At 40.5% G+C, this 21,407-nt stretch overlaps 1 protein-coding gene across 1 annotated transcript; it reads left to right on the top strand.

Moving 5' to 3' along the window:
* The first annotated feature begins 993 nt into the window (after nt 1–993).
* LOC124280000 lies at nt 994–19,785 on the top strand. The gene is made up of 2 exons (XM_046715880.1): nt 994–1,581; nt 19,589–19,785. The coding sequence occupies exons 1-2, from the start codon at nt 1,092–1,094 to the stop codon at nt 19,783–19,785; spliced, it is 687 nt and encodes a 228-aa protein (XP_046571836.1). The 5' UTR covers nt 994–1,091.
* Nucleotides 19,786–21,407: the final 1,622 nt, after the last annotated feature.

Below are 21,407 nucleotides of genomic sequence, written 5' to 3'. Positions count from 1 at the left end.
GTTCACCGAAGACCCGGGTTTGATTCCCTACATAGGTACAATATGTGAAGCCCATTTCTGGTGTTCCCCGCCGTGATATTGCTATAATATTGCTAAAAGCGGCATTAAACCAAACTTACTCACTCACTCTTCCTGTTAAGGCAAGGCGGTGGATAAGCCTTGTGGTCATGCATTCGCTTATCACACCGAGGATTCAGGTTTGTTTCCCACATTGATACAATGTGTGAAGCCCATGAGTGTCCCCTGCCGTGATATTGCTGGAATATTGCTAAAAGCATCAAAAACCCAACTTACTCACTGCTGTTAAGGTCCAGGTTAGAATTGGTATTCAGCAGCCCATGCTTGCCATAAGAGCTGACTAAAGGAACTGTTTGGTCAGGCTTGTTTACTTGGTCAACATCTCTGCACCCATCATCTGGGTCTATGCTCATGATGTCAGTCACAGGGTGGACTGGTCCAGACTTGAATATTTACAGACTGCCATCATATAGCAAGAATATGACCGAGTGCAGCGTCAAGCAACAAACGAACACTACCAATGGCTTTCTGCCTGCTTGTTACTTATTCCCCGAAGACCATCAAATGCTGTATTCATGACAACTAAAACACATGAGTGTATGAATAACTATGAGGGAAACATTATGGTGAGCTAAATACTCTGACATTTCAGCTTTGGACTTGTGGACAAAACTGAAAAGTGTCTCTTCTAGTCTGTTGAGGATTTTGTTAATGAAATAGCATTAATGCAAACAGAGCTTAATATGATAAATGAACTAAAATGAAAACATTTATGACCTCCGCCCACGTGTATTAAGAAGGTCCAATTCCCTTCAGTAATTACCCCCTTGCGACTGTTGGTATTGCCCAATCATCTCAACTTTCCCTCTCTTGGTGGACCATTTAAACAATTGCCTCTATTAACATACCAAGTAATGGCCTCATTTTCGCAATTACATCAGGGAGGCATATTTGTGGCGTAATTGTTAATAATGCCAGGACGTGGTGATTAGCGAGAGAACTTTTCGCAAGTTATGGAGTTTGGACAAGGGGAGAACTATTCTGCGAGTTATGGAGTTTGAGACATTGTGGGCATGTTGAAGAAGGTGTTGGCTGTGCTGCTCCTGTGCTTCGGGCTGCACTGGTCCGATGAGGCCAGGACTTCTGAACTTAAAACTACGGCTCATCCCAGCACTGAGGGACCTCTGGAAGAAACAAGTGATGTTGGGGTGTCGGACAGTTGGGAGGAAGGTGAACACAATTTCACCACTGTTGGCACGGATACAACTCTGTTAGATGACTTACAAAGTAATGCTACAAATGGTTCTGAGACAAACAGTACCATCACCAACGACGAGGATGTGGACTACTTTGGTGAAGAGGAGGCCGCCCTAGTGGTTGCAGGGGCTGAGGATAAGCAGAACACCTCGGGGAATGGCAATTCCACAGATTATGATTTGTACGGCAATTCTACAGATTATGATCTCTATGGCAACATGACATATGATTACGAAGATAATGACACAGACTTACACAGTAATGAAACTATAGCTGTTTTTGTCAAGAAGAAGTTTCATAGAGAAGGTCAGTTTTGGTATCTTTTAATTATTTCTCCTGGCGGTTGAAGAATGGTTGCCTGTGGTCCAGGATGTGACATACCCGTAATAATATTGACCTTCAGTAACTTATGCTTGTCATAAGAGGCGACTAAGGGAATGGGTGGTCAAGCTCGTTGACTTGGTAGACACGTGTCATCGTATCCCATTTGTGTAGATTGATGCTCATACTGTTGATCATTGGATTGTATGGTCCAGACTCAGTTATTTACGGACCGCCTCCATATAGCTGGAATATTGCTGAGTGCGGCGTAAAACAACAAACCAAACCAGGATGTGACGTTGGAAATTGTGCAGTCTGTGTGTAACAAGGTTAATCATTGCTTGCATAATAAACCTTGAGTTCCAAATAACTAATCTCAAACTCATTTTAAGTGTCAGCTGCCCGAACTGAGTTCCCAACTAGGTTTTTAGCCAGGGAGACTACAGTCTAGAATAGGATACCAGCTTGTAGTGTAAAGATTTGTCAATACAGGATTGTATTGCAATTCAAGGATCACAATACAATATATCAATTTACAACTCCTGTATACAAATACATATTATGCATTATAAGTTATATTGATCCTAGAATATGTGGTTAATAACAGAAACGGTTCTCACTGACAATATCCCACCTTTGCTGTCTGAATGACATGATTCAGGTTCGTGATTCACCTTCAAAAAGGAAGAGGGTATGAACTTATAACATAGAAATACTGTATCTCATGCAAATCCTATCTCACTCATATTTTGGGGATACGTATTTATCACTGCCTCACCATGTTGTTGCATGTCTTATGGCAGCGTCCCGTGGAGATACGGGTTAGAAATGATCTTCAGTAATCCATGTTTGTTGTAAGAGGCGACTAACGGGATCGGGTGTTCAGGCTCGCTCACTTGGTTCATACATGTCATCATATCCCAATTACGTAGATCGATGCTCATGCTGTTCATCACTGGATTGCCTGGTCCAGACTCGATTATTTACAGACAGACTCCATATAGCTGGAATATAGCTGAGGGCAGCGTAAAACTAAACTCACTCACTCACTCTCACTCACTCACTCACTCACTACCCACCCACTCACTCTCATCACCACTCACTCACTCACCTCACTCACTCACTATGGCAGCTGTCATGTAGTATGTATTTATGTTCTGTACCAGTGACACCTAAAGTGAGATATCTTAGCACGTCTATGTGTGTATAGTTCAGAGAATAAGGGTGTGTTGTTCATCATGCAATAAAACTCTGCAGTCCATTAAACCATGAGCGGTGCACCTGCAGTGGTTTATTTCAAGATTGTAAGGTAAATGACCACAACTCTTATATTTCATATATCAGATATGAACATTATGTACGTCTACTTTAAAGATCTTATTGAAATATAAAAGCTTTAAACATATTTGATGACTCCCGTGTAGGATCTGTCCTGGACAATGTCCAACAAGTCTGTGTTATAAACAGGGGTTTAAGATCTGGTATTTTTCTGAATGTTTTTAAAAGATCAGAATAATAAGAAATGAGTATTTATTTTTTATTCACAAAAGTAATTCATGAAGACATTCAGAAAATGGTGACGTGTAACATTTCCGACAGTCAACAGTTGGGAATACAATACTAAGTGCAACAATTCTCAATTCCCTTTCAAGAGAAGCATCATCTAATTCACGGAGACATGACATTGCAAGCATACATTCAAATCTCCAGAAATGACAGCATAATAGAACAATGTTTTGTAACTAAATAAACCACACAGCATTCTTTGTTGTTCTTTGTGATAGATCGCAAAGCTTGCTAATAACTGAAAGCATCTGTCAGAGTTAATCGTTGAGGTGATTATTGACCGGTGTGAGGGACTGAGGTCACCATAGATATTTGATATGTCCTAGATACTGTTGTTGGAGTCAACATATCTGCATCATGGTGTACAAGTACAAGGTCAGTGGAGATGCTTGTAATACACCTCACTGGTGAATCAGTAATGTACGAACAAAATGAATTATTCATTTAAGTTGGCAAGCTTCATGATATTTAACTTGAACATTGAGGGACATATGTCTTATATTATTGAAAAAATAGTTACTATTCTTTCTTGCACTTTGGCCAATATGTCATTATTTATTAATTGTTTTATTCATTAATAAACCCAGGACCATACAAACTATTGAACATCATGATCATCCATTCATGCAAGTAGGTCATTGCCATCAACCAGTGGGGTAGGTAACCTAGTGGTTAAAGCGTTCGATTGTCACGCTGAAAAACTGGGTTTGATTCCCCACATGGGTACAGTGTGAGAAACCCATTTCTGGTGTCCCCCCATCTTGATATTGCTGGAATGTTGCTAAAAGCGGCACTCACTGAATAATCAAGTCAGGACCAGACCCTCGTGTGATGGATATTGTGCACCATGACACACAATCTGTCAAGTCATCTTCATGTAATTGTTCTGTTTGTTGTTATCACCACACCTGCCATAATACGAGCTATATGACAGTGAGCTGTGGGTAGACTGAGTCACGACCAGACAAACCAGTGACTGATATTGTTTAGAATGACACACAGTCTACCAAGTCACTCAGTCTGACCACTGTCATGTCTTACAATGTTATAGATAGAGGATACTAAACGACCTCCCGCGTAATACCATTTTTATGATTTGTCATGCTAAATCTTTCACGAGTTTGATTAAAATGGTATTTCACGGAAGCAAGTTTAGTATTCTGTTTATTACTCCCCAACATAAACTGATAAAAACTGCCTACGAAGTGTATAGACTTTCAGCTTTCCACGAGTCAAGCAAGGTCTAACCTTTGTGACAGAGGTATTAGCATTGTGACGTCATAACTGTAAACCATTATAACGTCATACGTCTAGCGGTGTTACACTAGTGTAATATCGCCATAAAAATATTACACTGCAGTATCTTCCACGGGCGAGTAATAAAAAGTCATATGCATGTGATGATGATTATGATAATGATTTGGAGATTAACATGTGCTTTCCGGCATAATGCATATTTCACACACGGACATTATTATTATATTATTATTATATGGGTATATACAAAAATGTATATAGCACCATAGTACATCCCATGTACATGCATGCTCAAAGTGCTATGTTTTTCCCTCGATCATTGGATGTCAATCTCAACGGCACATTGTATGGTGTCAAACTCAACTCCCTAGGGACATACAACTCATGCTGCCTAAAGTTAATGTGACCTTCCCATCCTTTCGAGGTACCCATTCACAGCTGGGTGGACTGGGACACATGGTCACCATGTTGCTGTACCCACAACTAGGACATGTAGGTGTTTGTACATGCATTAAGATGCTTATGTTTCCATATATAGAGGATATTATATATGAGTGCCCATGTCATACTATGTTTACGACACGAGTACCTAAATGTTGGTATTTCCCGAGCGAGAGCAAGGGATATAACGATATTTAGGCACAAGTGTCCTGAACATAGTTTGACATGGGCTCGAATATAATATTCTGTTTATTACCAAAGTTGTCAAATTGAGGAAATAAACCCAAATCTACTTTCAAACATGGGCTAGCTACCCACCGTCTCTGAATGTAGACCGCAGCGTCACAGAAGAAAGGTGACATCATAGCATTGTTCATGATGTCACGTCACCATGATAAAGTGATATTTTGCCCTAGGGCATCGTATGAAAAATATGAACCCCAATATGTTTGCCCTTGATAATAAATGATACCATATTGACATTAGTGGTGGGAGATGGTCTTGCCTCCTGATCTCATCGGATGCTCTTTATTTGTACAGATTCCAAGACTTCCTTTGACCTTTTGGTAATGGAGTTTGGTAAAAGGTTTGACCAACTGGGTCAGTGATGACGTATGGCGAGAGTTCTGACTGGTGAGCTACTAAGTGAATTGCTCTCAGTATGACACCAATTCTCACAATCGTACAGAATGTATTGCTAATTAAACGTCTTCCTGCTGACCGCGGATAAAGCCTGTCCACCCTATTTCCAGCACTTATTAATTCTGGTCGTGGAAACGTTTCTGATTGAATGTTAGGTCAATACCCAATAACCATGGTACTTGTGGGTGGTTTCCTCAACTCCACTCCTGGAGGGTCTCATTGTAAACAGGCTTTGATCTTTCATACAGAAGTAATGCTTATAATCCAACAATTGGATTGACTGTGCAAAGCTCTTCCTGTCCCAGGCTGCAGGAAGACAAGACTCTGTGTTGATACAGATTAATGTACAATCAGCTCACGGCCTAGCTTGTATAGCCACTCTCCTTCCTTACTGCAGGCTATTCCTATTGATTAGCTAGCTACTATATCATGTTTGCAATGATCAGAGCTACCTCGGTATCTTTGCAAACATTATTTTGTGAATGGATTCCATTATCTGAAGCATTGAGGAGAAACTGCATCCTGAGATGCGATGCTAAATGAAAAGATTGTATCTTCAACCTGTGTGATTGTTTATCTTGAAACTGGTCCAAGTATTTTAATGGATGTTACAAGGTTTTGTTTCACGGCTTGTGTTGAGTGGGATCAGTGTTATTTTGTATGTAAAACTAAATCTAGATTGTAAATGTGCATTATATAGTCTGTCTACTCTCTGTCTACTGTCTACTTCAGTGCCCTGTGAAGATACAGGTTGGGATTGGTCATGGAAAACCAGTGCTTTCTTTAAAAGGCATTTGACGACATAGGTGGAAATTAACCAAGAATCTACTACCCTGAATACTGATAGCAATACTTTCAATATGTTTGAAATTCTACTTGCCCTTTCGATACCTTTGCCATTAACAAAACTGGTGCTCATTCCTTCCTGGTAACATGATCACTCTCGAGACCGAATATCTAAAATAGAAGAGAAAAACATAAGTGAGTCTAAGATAAGCAGTTTGAGGATTAGCAAGTCAAAATGCTAACAGTGTACTTTGTCCTTACATTTCCAGCACTCTTATGTCCTTCGTAGTCTCTCTTGAAAGGGCATGAGGGCGAGCCAGAAAATCCCTTCATCTTTACCTCCATCTAATAGCTTTAAATCAGTGTCCAGAGAAAATCATTGGACTTGGACCATTGTGTAGTGTAATGCCATGGGGATGTAATGACAAAATAAGAGATGATGGCAGTCTTTCCTAGTAGTAACGAACTGCCAACATCAATGTATTGAGTCTGTATCTGGCATCTATAGAGGACACGGAAGCCATGGTCTCAAGTAAGGATGAAGTTCCTGTGATGCCATTGATTTTGGAGATTTGTTGCCCACCCTTCAGGAACCATTGGGACTGAACAGATAAGAACAAGAAAATACTGTGTTGTTCATATTAATCAAACAACTCAAAGATTTCTTGCTGGAGGTCTACAAACTTAAGAGCCAACAGTATTGATTGTATTCTTGATATTACTTGGAAACATTTGGCCAAACCAGAAGCTGACTCCACTAAATCTGAAAAACTATGTTCCTGAATTTGAAATTTGCAAACAAATGAGAATTGATGTTTGAAACTTAATCAGCATTCTCACATAAAAATCAGTTTCCTCAAGTGTCCCGTTATATTTCAAATATTAGGAACCACCAACTGTTTTATTTTCCTGTACAAACAGCATCTTGATGAAGTTGTTCAATTATAGGATCCTGCTGCTGAAGTTGGATTTGGTCACTGCAGATTAAAATCCCACTACTTGTGACTGCCAAGACTCATTGTACTGCTACCAAGCTGCTGGTCATTGTACTGCTACCAAGCTGCTGGTCATTGTACTGCTACCAAGCTGCTGGTCATTGTACTGCTACCAAGCTGCTGGTCATTGTACTGCTACCAAGCTGCTGGTCATTGTACTGCTACCAAGCTGCTGGTCATTGTACTGCTATTGTACTGCTACCAAGCTGCTGGTCATTGTACTGCTACCAAGCTGCTGGTCATTGTACTGCTACCAAGCTGCTGGTCATTGTACTGCTACCAAGCTGCTGGTCATTGTACTGCTACCAAGCTGCTGGTCATTGTACTGCTACCAAGCTGCTGGTCATTGTACTGCTACCAAGCTGCTGGTCATTGTACTGCTACCAAGCTGCTGGTCATTGTACTGCTACCAAGCTGCTGGTCATTGTACTGCTACCAGCTGCTGGTCATTGTACTGCTACCAAGCTGCTGGTCATTGTACTGCTACCAAGCTGCTGGTCATTGTACTGCTACTACCAAGCTGCTGGTCATTGTACTGCTACCAAGCTGCTGGTCATTGTACTGCTACCAAGCTGCTGGTCATTGTACTGCTACCAAGCTGCTGGTCATTGTACTGCTACCAAGCTGCTGGTCATTGTACTGCTACCAAGCTGCTGGTCATTGTACTGCTACCAAGCTGTTGGTCATTGTACTGCTACCAAGCTGCTGGTCATTGTACTGCTACCAAGCTGCTGGTCATTGTACTGCTACCAAGCTGCTGGTCATTGTACTGCTACCAAGCTGCTGGTCATTGTACTGCTACCAAGCTGCTGGTCATTGTACTGCTACCAAGCTGCTGGTCATTGTACTGCTACCAAGCTGCTGGTCATTGTACTGCTACCAAGCTGCTGGTCATTGTACTGCTACCAAGCTGCTGGTCATTGTACTGCTACCAAGCTGCTGGTCATTGTACTGCTACCAAGCTGCTGGTCATTGTACTGCTACCAAGCTGCTGGTCATTGTACTGCTACCAAGTTGCTGGTCATTGTACTGCTACCAAGCTGCTGGTCATTGTACTGCTACCAAGCTGCTGGTCATTGTACTGCTACCAAGCTGCTGGTCATTGTACAGCTACCAAGCTGCTGGTCATTGTACTGCTACCAAGCTGCTGGTCATTGTACTGCTACCGAGCTGCTGGTCATTGTACTGCTACCAAGCTGCTGGTCGTTGTACTGCTACCGAGCTGCTGGTCATTGTACTGCTACCAAGCTGCTGGTCATTGTACTGCTACCAAGCTGCTGGTCATTGTACTGCTACCAAGCTGCTGGTCATTGTACTGCTACCAAGCTGCTGGTCATTGTACTGCTACCGAGCTGCTGGTCATTGTACTGCTACCAAGCTGCTGGTCATTGTACTGCTACCAAGCTGCTGGTCATTGTACTGCTACCAAGCTGCTGGTCATTGTACTGCTACCAAGCTGCTGGTCATTGTACTGCTACCGAGCTGCTGGTCATTGTACTGCTACCAAGCTGCTGGTCATTGTACTGCTACCAAGCTGCTGGTCATTGTACTGCTACCAAGCTGCTGGTCATTGTACTGCTACCGAGCTGCTGGTCATTGTACTGCTACCAAGCTGCTGGTCATTGTACTGCTACCAAGCTGCTGGTCATTGTACTGCTACCAAGCTGCTGGTCATTGTACTGCTACCAAGCTGCTGGTCATACAGTCATAGTGACATCTGTATTGTTGAAAGTAACAACCCTCGTCAGTTGAACAAACATGACCAAAATGTGGTTTTAACAGCCTGCCTCAAACTGGGATCACTACTTTAACATCCCAACGTCAGGGCCTTATTTACCCAAGGAAGAAATTTGCCTAAAGAATGCATCAGTGCTATTTAATTTTCTCCTGACTTTAAAACCTTAAGACATTTAATCTGGTTTTAAAGCTCCAGAAGAAGGGAGACATATTGCTGGGTCCATCAAATTACTATCTCAAAGATTAATGAAAATTCTTGATGCAATTACGAAAGGACTTTCTCCACATTGATAGAAAGTATTTATGGCAACAGGAATCGACACCATGTGGATTCTCAAAATCAAGAACCAAGTTTAATTAAGTCAAAAGATTTATTTTTCAACTTTGTACACCACTATCCCACATGATAATATTGAAGAATTTATATTCTTGATCCAGTGGGCCTTTTAGGATAGTAACATCTTTATCTTCAAAGGTTCAGGACAATTTGTCAAAAATGAAGGCAAATGTAATCTGAAATTTACTGTGAAATAAATAGGTGTAATGGTGATTTTTATCAAGCTTCAGATAATCGATGATGTGATATAGTGGAATAATGGTCAATTAACCAATTATCTTCCTTTGATTTACTCACATGAACAAGAAAGAAAGACCGCTTCAATTGTTTAATGTTCAGATCTATGCTTAATAGGCCATAGTGACATAACAGATCATGATATGGAATGGCTTTCCCTTTCCAATTGTTTCCTTTCATGTCAAGCAGCATAGCAGTAGCTCCAGCCTTTGGTGTCGACATTTCACAACTTGTGAGGTACATGATCACACAATGGCGATTTACACTTATCAAAGGGCTACACAAAGTCAGCAGACTAGACTACCAGTTGACCGACTTCCATTTTTGTGGTGGCTGAATGGGTTAGGCGTCTTACTTTGTGTGCTGGTAATTAGGTACCTGACTCTTAGGTGCCCTACTCTGCAGGTTCGAACTCAACCCTTTGTACTTTACCAGGAAAGTGTAATCCCAAATATAACATATGTTACTTTTGAGGTGCAGTGGGACATGTTCTTCCCTTAAAGATTTCAATGAGCATCATTTAACCCTTGTTCTTCTTTGAAGTGTTTTATGATGGACATGTGGAGATTATTTCCAAATCTGATCTATCAGTGGAATATGTATGTCCAAAGCAATTTTCTATTGGGACCTTGCACCATGTGTGCCTGTGTTTGTTTACTTGCCTTTGCACGTGTTTGTGATGAGTGTCACCATGGGGCAGGATATGCTTCACAAAAACCTGATATCATTAATGGGGTAGTGGGGTAGCCTAATGGTTAAAGCGTTTGCTCGTCACGCTGAAGATCCGGGTTCGATTCCCCACATGGGTACAATGTGTGAAGCCCATTTCTGGTGTCCCCTGAAGTGATATTGCTGGAATATTGCTAAAAGCGGCGTAAAACCATACTCACTCACTCACTCACTCACTGATATCATTACTAATTAAAAGTGATTCATGCGTGTGCTGATGATTCAGTTAGAATCATACAATACACTCTGCATTTTGCAAGGTTTTCTGATTATGATGGAAATGATTCTACTGCTTATATATATATCATGTTTAATATGGCAGTGGTAAAATCTTAAATATTAATCAGTTTAGAAAGGAAAGGAATATATATGGTTCAGATCAATGTAAACAAATCTCTACCCACCATTTTCAATTAAAGAATTATGACCCACCTTGGTTATAATCGAACTGAATAGATGTTTATGGATGTAAAGGTATGCACACTTCGGGATTCGTCATTCAGCAGCACAATGGCCGACACAAACATCTGGTGACAGCTGTTTGCACATACACTGTAGCTTGATGCTTCTCGCTGACATTTAGCCGTGCTACCCGATAGCAGACATCTGCTGCAGTGTCTCTGGAGTCAGCAACAGCAGCAGCAGCAGGAACTGCCATCGGGGCATACCGCACCCATGAACTTCATCGGAGACAGTAAGCATGTTCTAACACCCATGTCCTTATTTTATACATCTTGGAGAACCCAGGCTTTTGTCAGTGAAAAGGATAGCTTTGGATTTGGGACCTGTCTGTTATTGCTGATTATAATTTATCTGAGTGATCTTTTTTCACAGGTTAATGCCGCATGTCCAAAGCGATTATGAGTTTGGTGTTGATATCATCCTGAGCTCCATAACCTGTTGGGTTTTTGTGAACTCGTGTATGACAAGTTGTCGATCAATTGTTGTCTGTAACATGTTTACATAATCATTGCTTCTTATGAATGTAGAATTTGTGTTTGTTTTAAATATTACCTCACTCGTATATTTCCGTATTCAGGTTTTCTGAAAATGTCTTGACACCAGATCAGATAGTTGAACCAAGATCATGTGTCGAGTCACTTTGTCCGAAAGTTCTCACAGTGTGCTCATGTGCATTTCAAAACTTATTCAGTACAAAAAAATCATTTCATCAAAAAGTATGATTTACCACCTTCGATATGATATGAATCATTGATTCGTTTATGTAGTTTGTTTTCATTCCAGCATTGAATGACAGGTGTTCTGTGATATGGTGTCGGTCAACAAACCGATACTTTTTTATGCAAATTGTGTTTTGTGTCAGGCGATGCTTTCCCGATCGACATACACCTGGTGTGATTTTAGTCATATATTCATATAAGCCTATCTTTTTTCACTTTATGTTTGCCGTTTCCGACAAATCGAATTCTGTTCGTTGAACGTTCTCTGGCATTGGTGTTTTTTATTTACATCAACAAGCCTGCTGGCCTTGTGAATACAGGTTATGAACTGGTTGGACACAAGTGGATTCCAAACTGTAGATTGACACGATTCACTGATGCAAGTTCAGTGGTTCTGTGGCTTGGGTGGGAAAAGGTTATTGATGATCATATCATTCCGCCCTTTTCATCATTGATGCACATTCACGAGCATATGACCACACTGATTCAGGACAGAATCACAGTGCTGTAATACGCTGTGAAGGATGAAATATGTTGCTTTCATCATCAGTGGAATGTTTGGAAACAGCCAATAACCAGAACATGTTTTAAAAATCCCTATATGCGTTAAAATTGGTCAGCACCCACGGTTTTGTAAAGAGCAACTAATGGAATGGGTGGTCAGTCTCACTGACCTGGTTGGTTCATGTCATCTACTGATGTCAATCACTGGATTGTCTGGTTCAGTCCTGATTAAAAGCAACCTGTGAAGAACTGGGTTAGAATTGGACTGCAGCAACCCATTCTTGTTCTAAGTATCGACTAATGTGATGGGGTGGTCAGGCTCACTGACTTGGTTGACACATGTCATCATATCCCAATTGTGTAGATTGATGCTCATGCTATTGATCACTTGGTTGTCTGGTCCTGACTTGAATATTTACAGACAGCTGGAATATTTCTGAATGCAGCGTTAAACAAATAAACCTGATTAATAACATATCTGTTATGTTGCTAAAATGTTGCCAATTGCTATGTTCAAAAACAAAGAAACAAAATATTCTAAAAACTATGGCTTGAGTGCCTAACCATAACATTTTATAGATATATTTGTGTAAAATAGAAGAGAGGAGAAAATAGTGTCACCCTTGTAAATAGCGATAAGTCTGATATAGTCTGATTTATATGATGGGGGCGTGGTGGGCAAGCTGGCTAAGGCGCCAGGCTAGTGATCCAGTCGGCATGAGGTGTCGGGATCGAGCCCACCTGTGACCAGGTGTAAAAACCTTGGAGTCAGCTTTGTGTGCAGACTCTTTCGGTGTTGTCACAACCCCTAGTGTACAGTACACAATCCTGTGTACTTAAAAGAACCCACGAATCTGTTGGTAAATGACCAGATGTTGGCCACATGAATACATGCTAACACTTAGTTGCGGGTACAGCAACATGCAGTAAACTTGGACAAAGTACTGTGACTATGTGTCCAAGTCCACCCAGCTGTGAATGGGTACCTCGTGAGGATGGGAAAGCTGCAATAACTCGGTGCGCCTTGTGGCAGCAAGAGTTGTATGCTCCCCAGGGAGTTGAGATTGATAATAAGATGTGCTGTTGAGATTGACATCCAATGATCGAGGGAAAAAAATACCAGCGCCTTGAGCATGCACTAGTGCGTGGATATGTGGGCTATATAAAATATCCAATGATAATGATGATGCTATCCAATGATATAGGGGGTGCTGTTTATGCAGATGATGATAATTTGTCCCTGCATATTTCCTCTTCACTGGACCTGAGGAGATATGGGATAGAATTGGTCTTCAGCAACCCATGCTTGTCATAAAAGGCGACCAACGGGATCAGGTTGACACACGTCATCGTATCCCAGTTGTGTAGATCGATGCTCATGTTGTTGATCACTGGATCATCTGGCCAGTTTCAATTATTTACAGATCGCTGCCGTATAGCTGGAATATTGCTGAGTGTGACGTTAAACAACAAACCTAACCAAACCAAACCAACCCTCTTCACTATGGTACATGACACTTTTGTTTGATTCCTTGATTGCTTCCCTGATGTATTCCATGTTAAACATCTCTGAAAACAGTAATGTTGCTAACCATGCTGCATGGTAATCATATGCCTCTGACTCACTCTGCAACCACTACAGCTGTTAAGATATATAGTAGATATTATAAAAATATATTTGGCATATTGGTATGTACAATGGTTATGTCTGTTGCATTGAAATACAATTGAACATGATGTAATTTGATATTTTATTACTATTATTATTGTTGATGTTTTATGTAAAAAAGTTTCATTTAATTAAAAGAATGTGTGTGCACACAGCAAAACAGTTTTGCTCTCAAAATTCCCAATACTACTGAAAAGAAGTAAGGGATATTCCATGTTTGGGTAATATTATGAATAATGCTAATTCATTTCTGTGGAAACAAAAACTTTGTGCAAAGGTTTTTCATAATGTGCATGTGGACATGGTTTGTTTTCTGATATTGTTTTAACTCAATTACCTATTGACGTGTGGCATCTGTCATGTCAGGAACATCAACATGCAATTGGCTTGAGCTCTCAGTGTTTCAGAATCAGTAGGGGCGGTGTGGTAGCCTAGTGGTTAAAGCATTCGCTCGTTACGACGAAGACCCTGGTTTGATTCTCCACATGGGTACAATGTGTGAAGCCCATTTCTGTTGTTGCTGGAATATTGCTAAAAGCGGTGTAAAACCATACTCACTCCCTCACTCAGAATCAGTAATTGGCAGATTCCAATCATCGACATACAAATAACGTTGATGACATATATCTAGGTGACCAAGGGGACAGCTATTACTGACCATTAAGGTTGAAACGGTATACTGCGTTCCTACTAATACCGCGGTATTTTGCCTTCGGTTCAGTATACCATAATGCATGCCACAAAATCTGTTTTCGTACCGTCAATTTATTAAGTTTTTTAACCTGTTCTAAAATGTCTAGAAATCGAATAGTATTGTCAAAATCTGTGCGTTTCTTTTCTTTTCTGCATTATGATCATATCTCATATACCAAACCGAAACGGACCGAACTGAAGGCCTTTTCCCGCAATACGTACTGTACCGTGGTAAGAGCATACCGTTTCACCCCTACTGACCATTTCATCAGACCCACTGTGTTACAAACTATTGTCAAAGTACCTGTCAAATTGGAGATGAGCTTTACAGAGCTACAGGCAATAGAGAGAGTGGTCATATAGCTATATCCCGTGGACAAAACAAATATACAGTCATTCCCTTTGTTGATCCTTTAGCTCAAAGTTTATGTTTAAATTATGTTTGCATAGTTTAGCGAAGTTTCAAAGTTCAACGGTGCCGCCATTTTCATGCTTATGGAACCTGCATGCCTGACATCCACTTGTTATCCCACTATTGACGGACCATCACATTACACACAGGTCTCGTATTGTTTCTGAGTTCTCCTACAGGAGAACATAGCCATCTTACCATGGCCAGTACTCACTTCAGACTTGTCACCCATCAAACATGTCTGGGATATCCTTGGATGGCGTGTATATTGCCGTCAGCAACTACCAACCACTCTCAACAAATTTGGCGCTGCCCTGTAGGCAGAATGGGAAGGAATAGACTATTGGACATTTGATTATGCCTTGTCAAATCTTGGATTGTCTTGCATAGAGGCAGATTCATGCAATATTCATTTTCATGGTAAACGATGTGATGGACTTTGGGTATTCATCTAATAAAGTCTTTGTCTCTGACATTCAGTGACTAATATAAATCTCGGTCAGATGTCCCTGTTACTGTTAAACTACTTATCTCATAAACGATATAAAATAGCAATAGTTGTGGCACCTTTTTGTTGAATTTTCTAACTTTTCTTTAATAGTGTATGGGGCAATGGGGTAGCCTAGTGGTTACAGCGTTCGGTCGTCACGCCGAAGACCTGGATTTGACTCCCCACAAGGGTACAATGTGTGAAGCCCATTTTTGGTGTCCCCCCTGCCGTGATATTGCTGGAATATTGCTAAAAGCCACGTAAAACCAAACTCACTCACTTTAATACTGTATATTCTTTAGGCATTGCCATTTTGACAATCATGATTGAATATGAAATTAACAATGCCATTTAGAAAGTGGTCAAATGTAACATATAAAGTTATATTTGGGATTACACTTTCTGAGTAAAGTACTAGAATCTGTACTTTACTAAGAAAGTGTAATCCCAAATATAACATGTTAAGATTGACTACCAGTTTTGCCTCCCTGGGCGTTTTGAAGTAGCAGTATGTAACAAAGTGAGTTTGTCTGTAAGAGTTTGAAATGTTGTTTATGCTCAGCTCACCTGTGTTCTTGTCATATAGGGGCGTTTGGGGAGCTTAGTGGTTAAAGCGTTAGCTCGTCACGCTGAAGACCCGGGTTCGATTCCCAACATGGATACAATGTGTGAAGTCCATTTCTGGTGTACCCTGCCGTGATATTGCTGTAATATTGTTAAAAGCGTAGTACAACCCAACTCACTTACTCTTGTCATATAAGGCATCATTTTGTGTGCAGAAATTAGGATTACCTTATGTATCTTGTAAACTTCATGGACGCGCAAAATTTGATACATGTGAAGGTGAGCTTTAATGCCGAGAAACTATTTGCATAAGCAAAAGATAACATATAAATTACTTGTATTTCATTGACATTAATTTGTGAATCATACTGGACAATAACTCACCCTACTGGATTACAGTGACACATTGAGCTCTGCACATTCCATAGAGTTGTCCAACAAACCAATAATGGCAGTTATAATAGTGAAGATTGATGCACGGCACTGATAACCAATGTCATCTGTGAAGTTTACAATTATTACCGGCACCATCTGATGTCACAGGTTTTGATGTTATTGATTGTTTAATGATTGGGAATGTGTGTGTTGTCAAGAGTTGGAAAAGTGTTATGGTAAATTGGCAATATATGCCAGGTGTGTTGTCATCTGTCTGAGATTATATTGCCTGGGTTGTTATTGTAGTGTGATGGCTATTGTGATACCAGGGTGGCTGAAATGCTCCAAGCGTAACTGTGGTCTGTGACTAGGCATTTTCTGTTAAAAGAATTGACAAACAACTCTGTCATCAAATCTCTTGATCTGATAGGTCTGAAGCAACAGTTGTGACACCTTTTTGTTGAATATCCTAACTTTTCTTTAATAGTGTATGGGGCAGTGGGGTAGCCTAGTGGTTAAAGTGTTGGCTCGTCACGCCGAGGACCCGGGTTCTAATCCCCACAAGGGTACAATGTGTGAAGCCCATTTCTGGTGTCCCCAGCCGTGATGTTGCTGGAATATTGCTAAAAGCGGCGTAAAATCAAAACTCAGTCAGTCAGTCAAACACACAGATACCACACACACAGAGATTATGTATATGTAACACTGCAGTGTTCATGAATGTTATGTTGTGATAGCATTATGAAGTTACGTCACAGTATGATCTGAAACAGTAATCTGTCGCTGAACATTAAGTTGAAACCACAGGAGAGAACTCACGCTCTGTCATTATTTTGTGGATTTTAGCGTGTACCTAGGTGTACTTAAGTACACAGCTGAACTTTGCCTCTGTATTCATGTATGAATATTCATAAACTTAATTGAGCATAAAATTAATGTGAAAATACTAGTTCCTCATACTCGCATTAATAAACATTTTTACGTGGGCATAATATATTTTTTGTATCATCAGGTTTACAGTACAGAAACAATTACAGGCATTGCAAGGCTGCCAACATTGTGACAGGAGTGCAACATTCAGTTGATCAAACAGTTACAGCAGACACCCACAGTGTATGCAGGTGTCTTTGTTCATGGTAATCTTGAGAAATATAGTTTAAACTAAGCGAGAGCCCACTTGGGTAGCCTAGTGGTTAAAGTGTTCGCTGGACAAGTCCAGGTTCGATTCCCCCCATGGGTACAATGTGTGAAGCCCATTTCTGATGTCCCTGCTGTGATATTGCTGGAATATTGTTAAAAGCGGCGTAAAACTTAACTCACTCACTCACTCACTAAAAGCGACATATGTAGTGAAAATCTCCAACATTTGTTGAAGTTAAGGGTTTTTTCTGATGCTGTAAAGCCATAGTCACTCAGGATAAAACCATACTCACTCACTCACTGAATGGATGGCACTGATGCAAGTAACAACACTTGTAACCTGTACAGTCTTTATCAGTGACCAAGTCAATCTCATTTGAATATGTCCATTATTATTTACCATGTTTATTGATTTCCTGGATGTTAGTTCCAATGTCTCATGCAGGAAGGGGTTAAGTTTATGGAGAATAAAACATTATCATACAAACTGTTGTTATCCACCTACCTCCAACCCAGGGGCGGTGGGTAGCCTAGTGGTTAAAGCGTCCGCTCGTTACGCCAAAGACCCGGGTTCGAATCCCTCGATGGGTACAATGTGTGAAGGCCATTTCTGGTGTCCCTTGCCGTGATATTGCTGGAATATTGCTAAAAGCAGCGTAAAACCAAACTCATTCACTCACTCACCTCCAACCGACATCATGCACTTCAGAGAGTACAGCCTTGGTTTTATATTTTACTGATAGGTAGGGAATTGTATGCTAGTGGTCATCTCATGACATTGTCTAGAATGAAGATTTACCATAGAGTGCTAGGGTGCACGTGGCGGTACATTTTTGTCACTTTCCCTGAATTTGAGATTTACCATGGACTACAAAGGTGCTTGTAGGAAGTACAGTCAAACACTACAAGTGAGTGAGTAGGGTTTTACGCCGCTTTTAGCAATATTCCAGCAATATCACGGCGGGGGACACCAGAAATGGGCTTCACACAATGTCCCCATGTGGGGAATCGAACCCGGGCCTTCGGCATGACGAGCGAACGCTTTAACCACTGGGCTACCCCACAACCCTCAAACACTACAAATACAAAATGACGAGTAAATAAGGAATACACCAAATCCCAGTTTTACTTTGAGACAAAAATAAATTTGACACAACGGTGCTTGACACATGACTATGTAAACATTTGAATAAACAATGCTAAAATGTAACGCATGCTATAATTGGGATTTCACTGTCTCATTAAAGTACAGATTCTTGTACTTTTGTTGGGTTGAGTCCTAACCGGGATTGGAACCCACACCTTCAGAGTCAGGCACCTAGTTGCCAGCACACAAAGTCAGCCGTTTACCCCATCCAGATCAGGTCCTTGACTCTGAAGGTGTGGGTTCGAATCCCGAATGGGACTCAACCCTCTTTGTAGCAGTGTTATCCAAGCTGGTAGGCAAGGGGTGAGGGAGAAGTTAAGAACGTAATTTATCTTACCACCATGTTATTTGTACAAAATACCATTTTATTTTATTTTGAAGATTGATAAGCTCGCAACCAACTATATGACATGTAAACAAAATGGCATCTGTCTCTCGACTGGATTTTCAAAATCAGTAAAACATATTCTGACAAGCTTAAAACTGCCATAAAAATGGTTAATTATGTTTGAGTTGAGTGTGCAAACAATGCAATGTATAAAATAGTTTAAATAAAACTGTGAAAGTTGTTAAAATAAATGTGTACAAAGTGAACTCAAAAACAGGTAATCAAATGGTTTCAATTTCCGTGGACCTGAAGGTCCGGGTTAGAATGTGCCTTCAGTAACCCATGCTTGTCGTAAAAGGCGACTAACGGGATCGGGTGGTCAGACTCGCTGACTTGGTTGACATATGTCAACGGTTCCCAATTGCGCAGATCGATGCTCTTGCTGTTGATCACCGGATTGTCTGGTCCAGACTTGATTATTTACAGACCGCTGCCATATAGCTGGAATATTGCTGAGTGCAGCGTAAAACTAAACTCACCCACTCAATTTCCGTGCTCTGCATGTGTCATATTATGACATCATATGATTGTTAGCAATACAGCTTCTCAGAGGAGAGTTTGGTGGGATGACACAGAAACTTGTTTAAAGCCTCATTGACCAATAAAATTAAATTATTTTACATGAAGGTAAGATAATAATTTATGTACCCGAGGTATAGATGTTCCTGTGCTGTAATTAATGCTTGTTATTTGTGTTCTCAGTTCCCCTTGAGGCTGTTGCCTTCCTCGGAGCAGTAGGGCCGTTCCTCGTGCTCCTCGTCATCTTCTTCCTCTACCTTAACAAGTCGCTTTGCTTCTCCGAGTGTGGCGGATTTCCATGCATTGACAAATTACCAAAGAAAGAAAAGACTTTCAACAAGCTGGTGAGTACGTCTTTCCGACTTCATATCGTCGTGTGACTAACATTTCCTATTGGTCAGAATCAGTATTTGGATGTTTACTTGTCAAATGTTGTTCGTACTTCTTGTACTGCCTGCACAGGCGGCATTTGGTTATTTTGCTCTTTTCACTATCCAGATCAAGATACGCCCATACATTTGATTTATCTTTCTCCATGTCTATCAATTGTCAAGATAGTTACCTAATCATTTTAAGAAGTAAAATCTCAAACGATGTATAATATTTATTCTCATCTGCATACCATGCAGCCACACCTTTTGAGGAGTAAACTATTTAATCTAGGTGTTAATAAAAACATTATCAGATGGGTTAAAGAAAGAATTCAGGGTACATAGAACTCAGTATGTCAGTGTCAATGGCTATCAATCTTCTTTCCTCTCAACCTCTACTGGAGCTCCAAAGGACTGTGTTCTTTCATCCGTACTCTTCATTTTGTATACCAATGACTGTTACTTGTCAATATATGACTTGTTTACTGTGAAATTAGCAGATGACGCCACTGTTACTGGCCTAATTTCTGATTCTGAGCATTATTATCGTCAAGGCATTAACAAAACCGTAATGACAGTTTTTTTATCAAACCTTTATTCAAAGTGTGTTGACCTACAATTTTCTATGTTGGTATGGGGATCTGTCTCATCGCAACAAAAACAAACTTTCCAAAATTGTTAATACTGCTTGCAAAATTTCTGGAGTGTCTTTCGAGTATATTCCCTTTATCTATGAGCGCCAGATTGTCAAAAAGGCAGCTAAAATTAGATTTGATAGTTGATATATTTGATCTCACCATTTTGAACTACTTCCTTCTGGACGCTGCTGTCGATTACCTTCCTTCAAAACAAACAGAGCTCGACAGTCTTTCATACCATCAAGTATTCGTGAATGCAACAAATATTTTGAATCACCATCATGTGATTAGAACTAGAATTATTCAGCCTCTTCACCTATGTGGTTAATTGAATTATATCATGTCAGTTTTATTTGTAAATAGCATTCGTTTTGAGCATGTAATTATTGTGTATATTTTTGTGAACTGTGTATATATTCATTTTGAGACAGTTTGGATATATAAGAATTTCCTTCGGGATAATAAAGTTATATCTTATCTTAATATTAGACGTTAACGGCCGCTCATGCTTAGCACATGGCAGATAGTCTGTCAACGTCAAATAATTCGAGTTATCTCCCCTTTTCGAGTCCTCGAGTCCTTGAAAATGGACTCGAGTCCAGCTAAACCCGACTCGTCCTCGAGTACTCGAGTACCCGTGGAAGCCCTAGTCTGTCTGTGTCCAAATGTGAAATGAGTATTGACACATAAAATCTCAAGTGACAGAAATGATTGCTGTGCCTTACAGTCTGCAAATGGTGGATTCCCAGGAGGGTTTTCATCAGTTTCCCAGATGGAAATGCCTGACTTCGCTGCGAGCGCTTTATCCAATGTAACCAAACACATCTCTGGAGTTGATCTGACCTTTATCAAGCACTCATTGAACTGTAATGCCTTTAATCCATATCTGATATCTGGACATGGGGCTCATTCCCCAGTGGAAGATCTGGTGGCTGTGTTTTGGTTCTGGTGATGCCTGGCTATCATCCTGGCAAATATTTATACCGGAATCGG

The sequence above is a fragment of the Haliotis rubra genome, unplaced genomic scaffold, assembly GCF_003918875.1.
Source record: "Haliotis rubra isolate DU_JTF1 unplaced genomic scaffold, ASM391887v1 Scf26, whole genome shotgun sequence".
Taxonomy (NCBI): domain Eukaryota; kingdom Metazoa; phylum Mollusca; class Gastropoda; order Lepetellida; family Haliotidae; genus Haliotis; species Haliotis rubra.
Note: the sequence above shows the minus strand (reverse complement) of the source record. Positions and strands in the feature narration are given on the sequence as shown.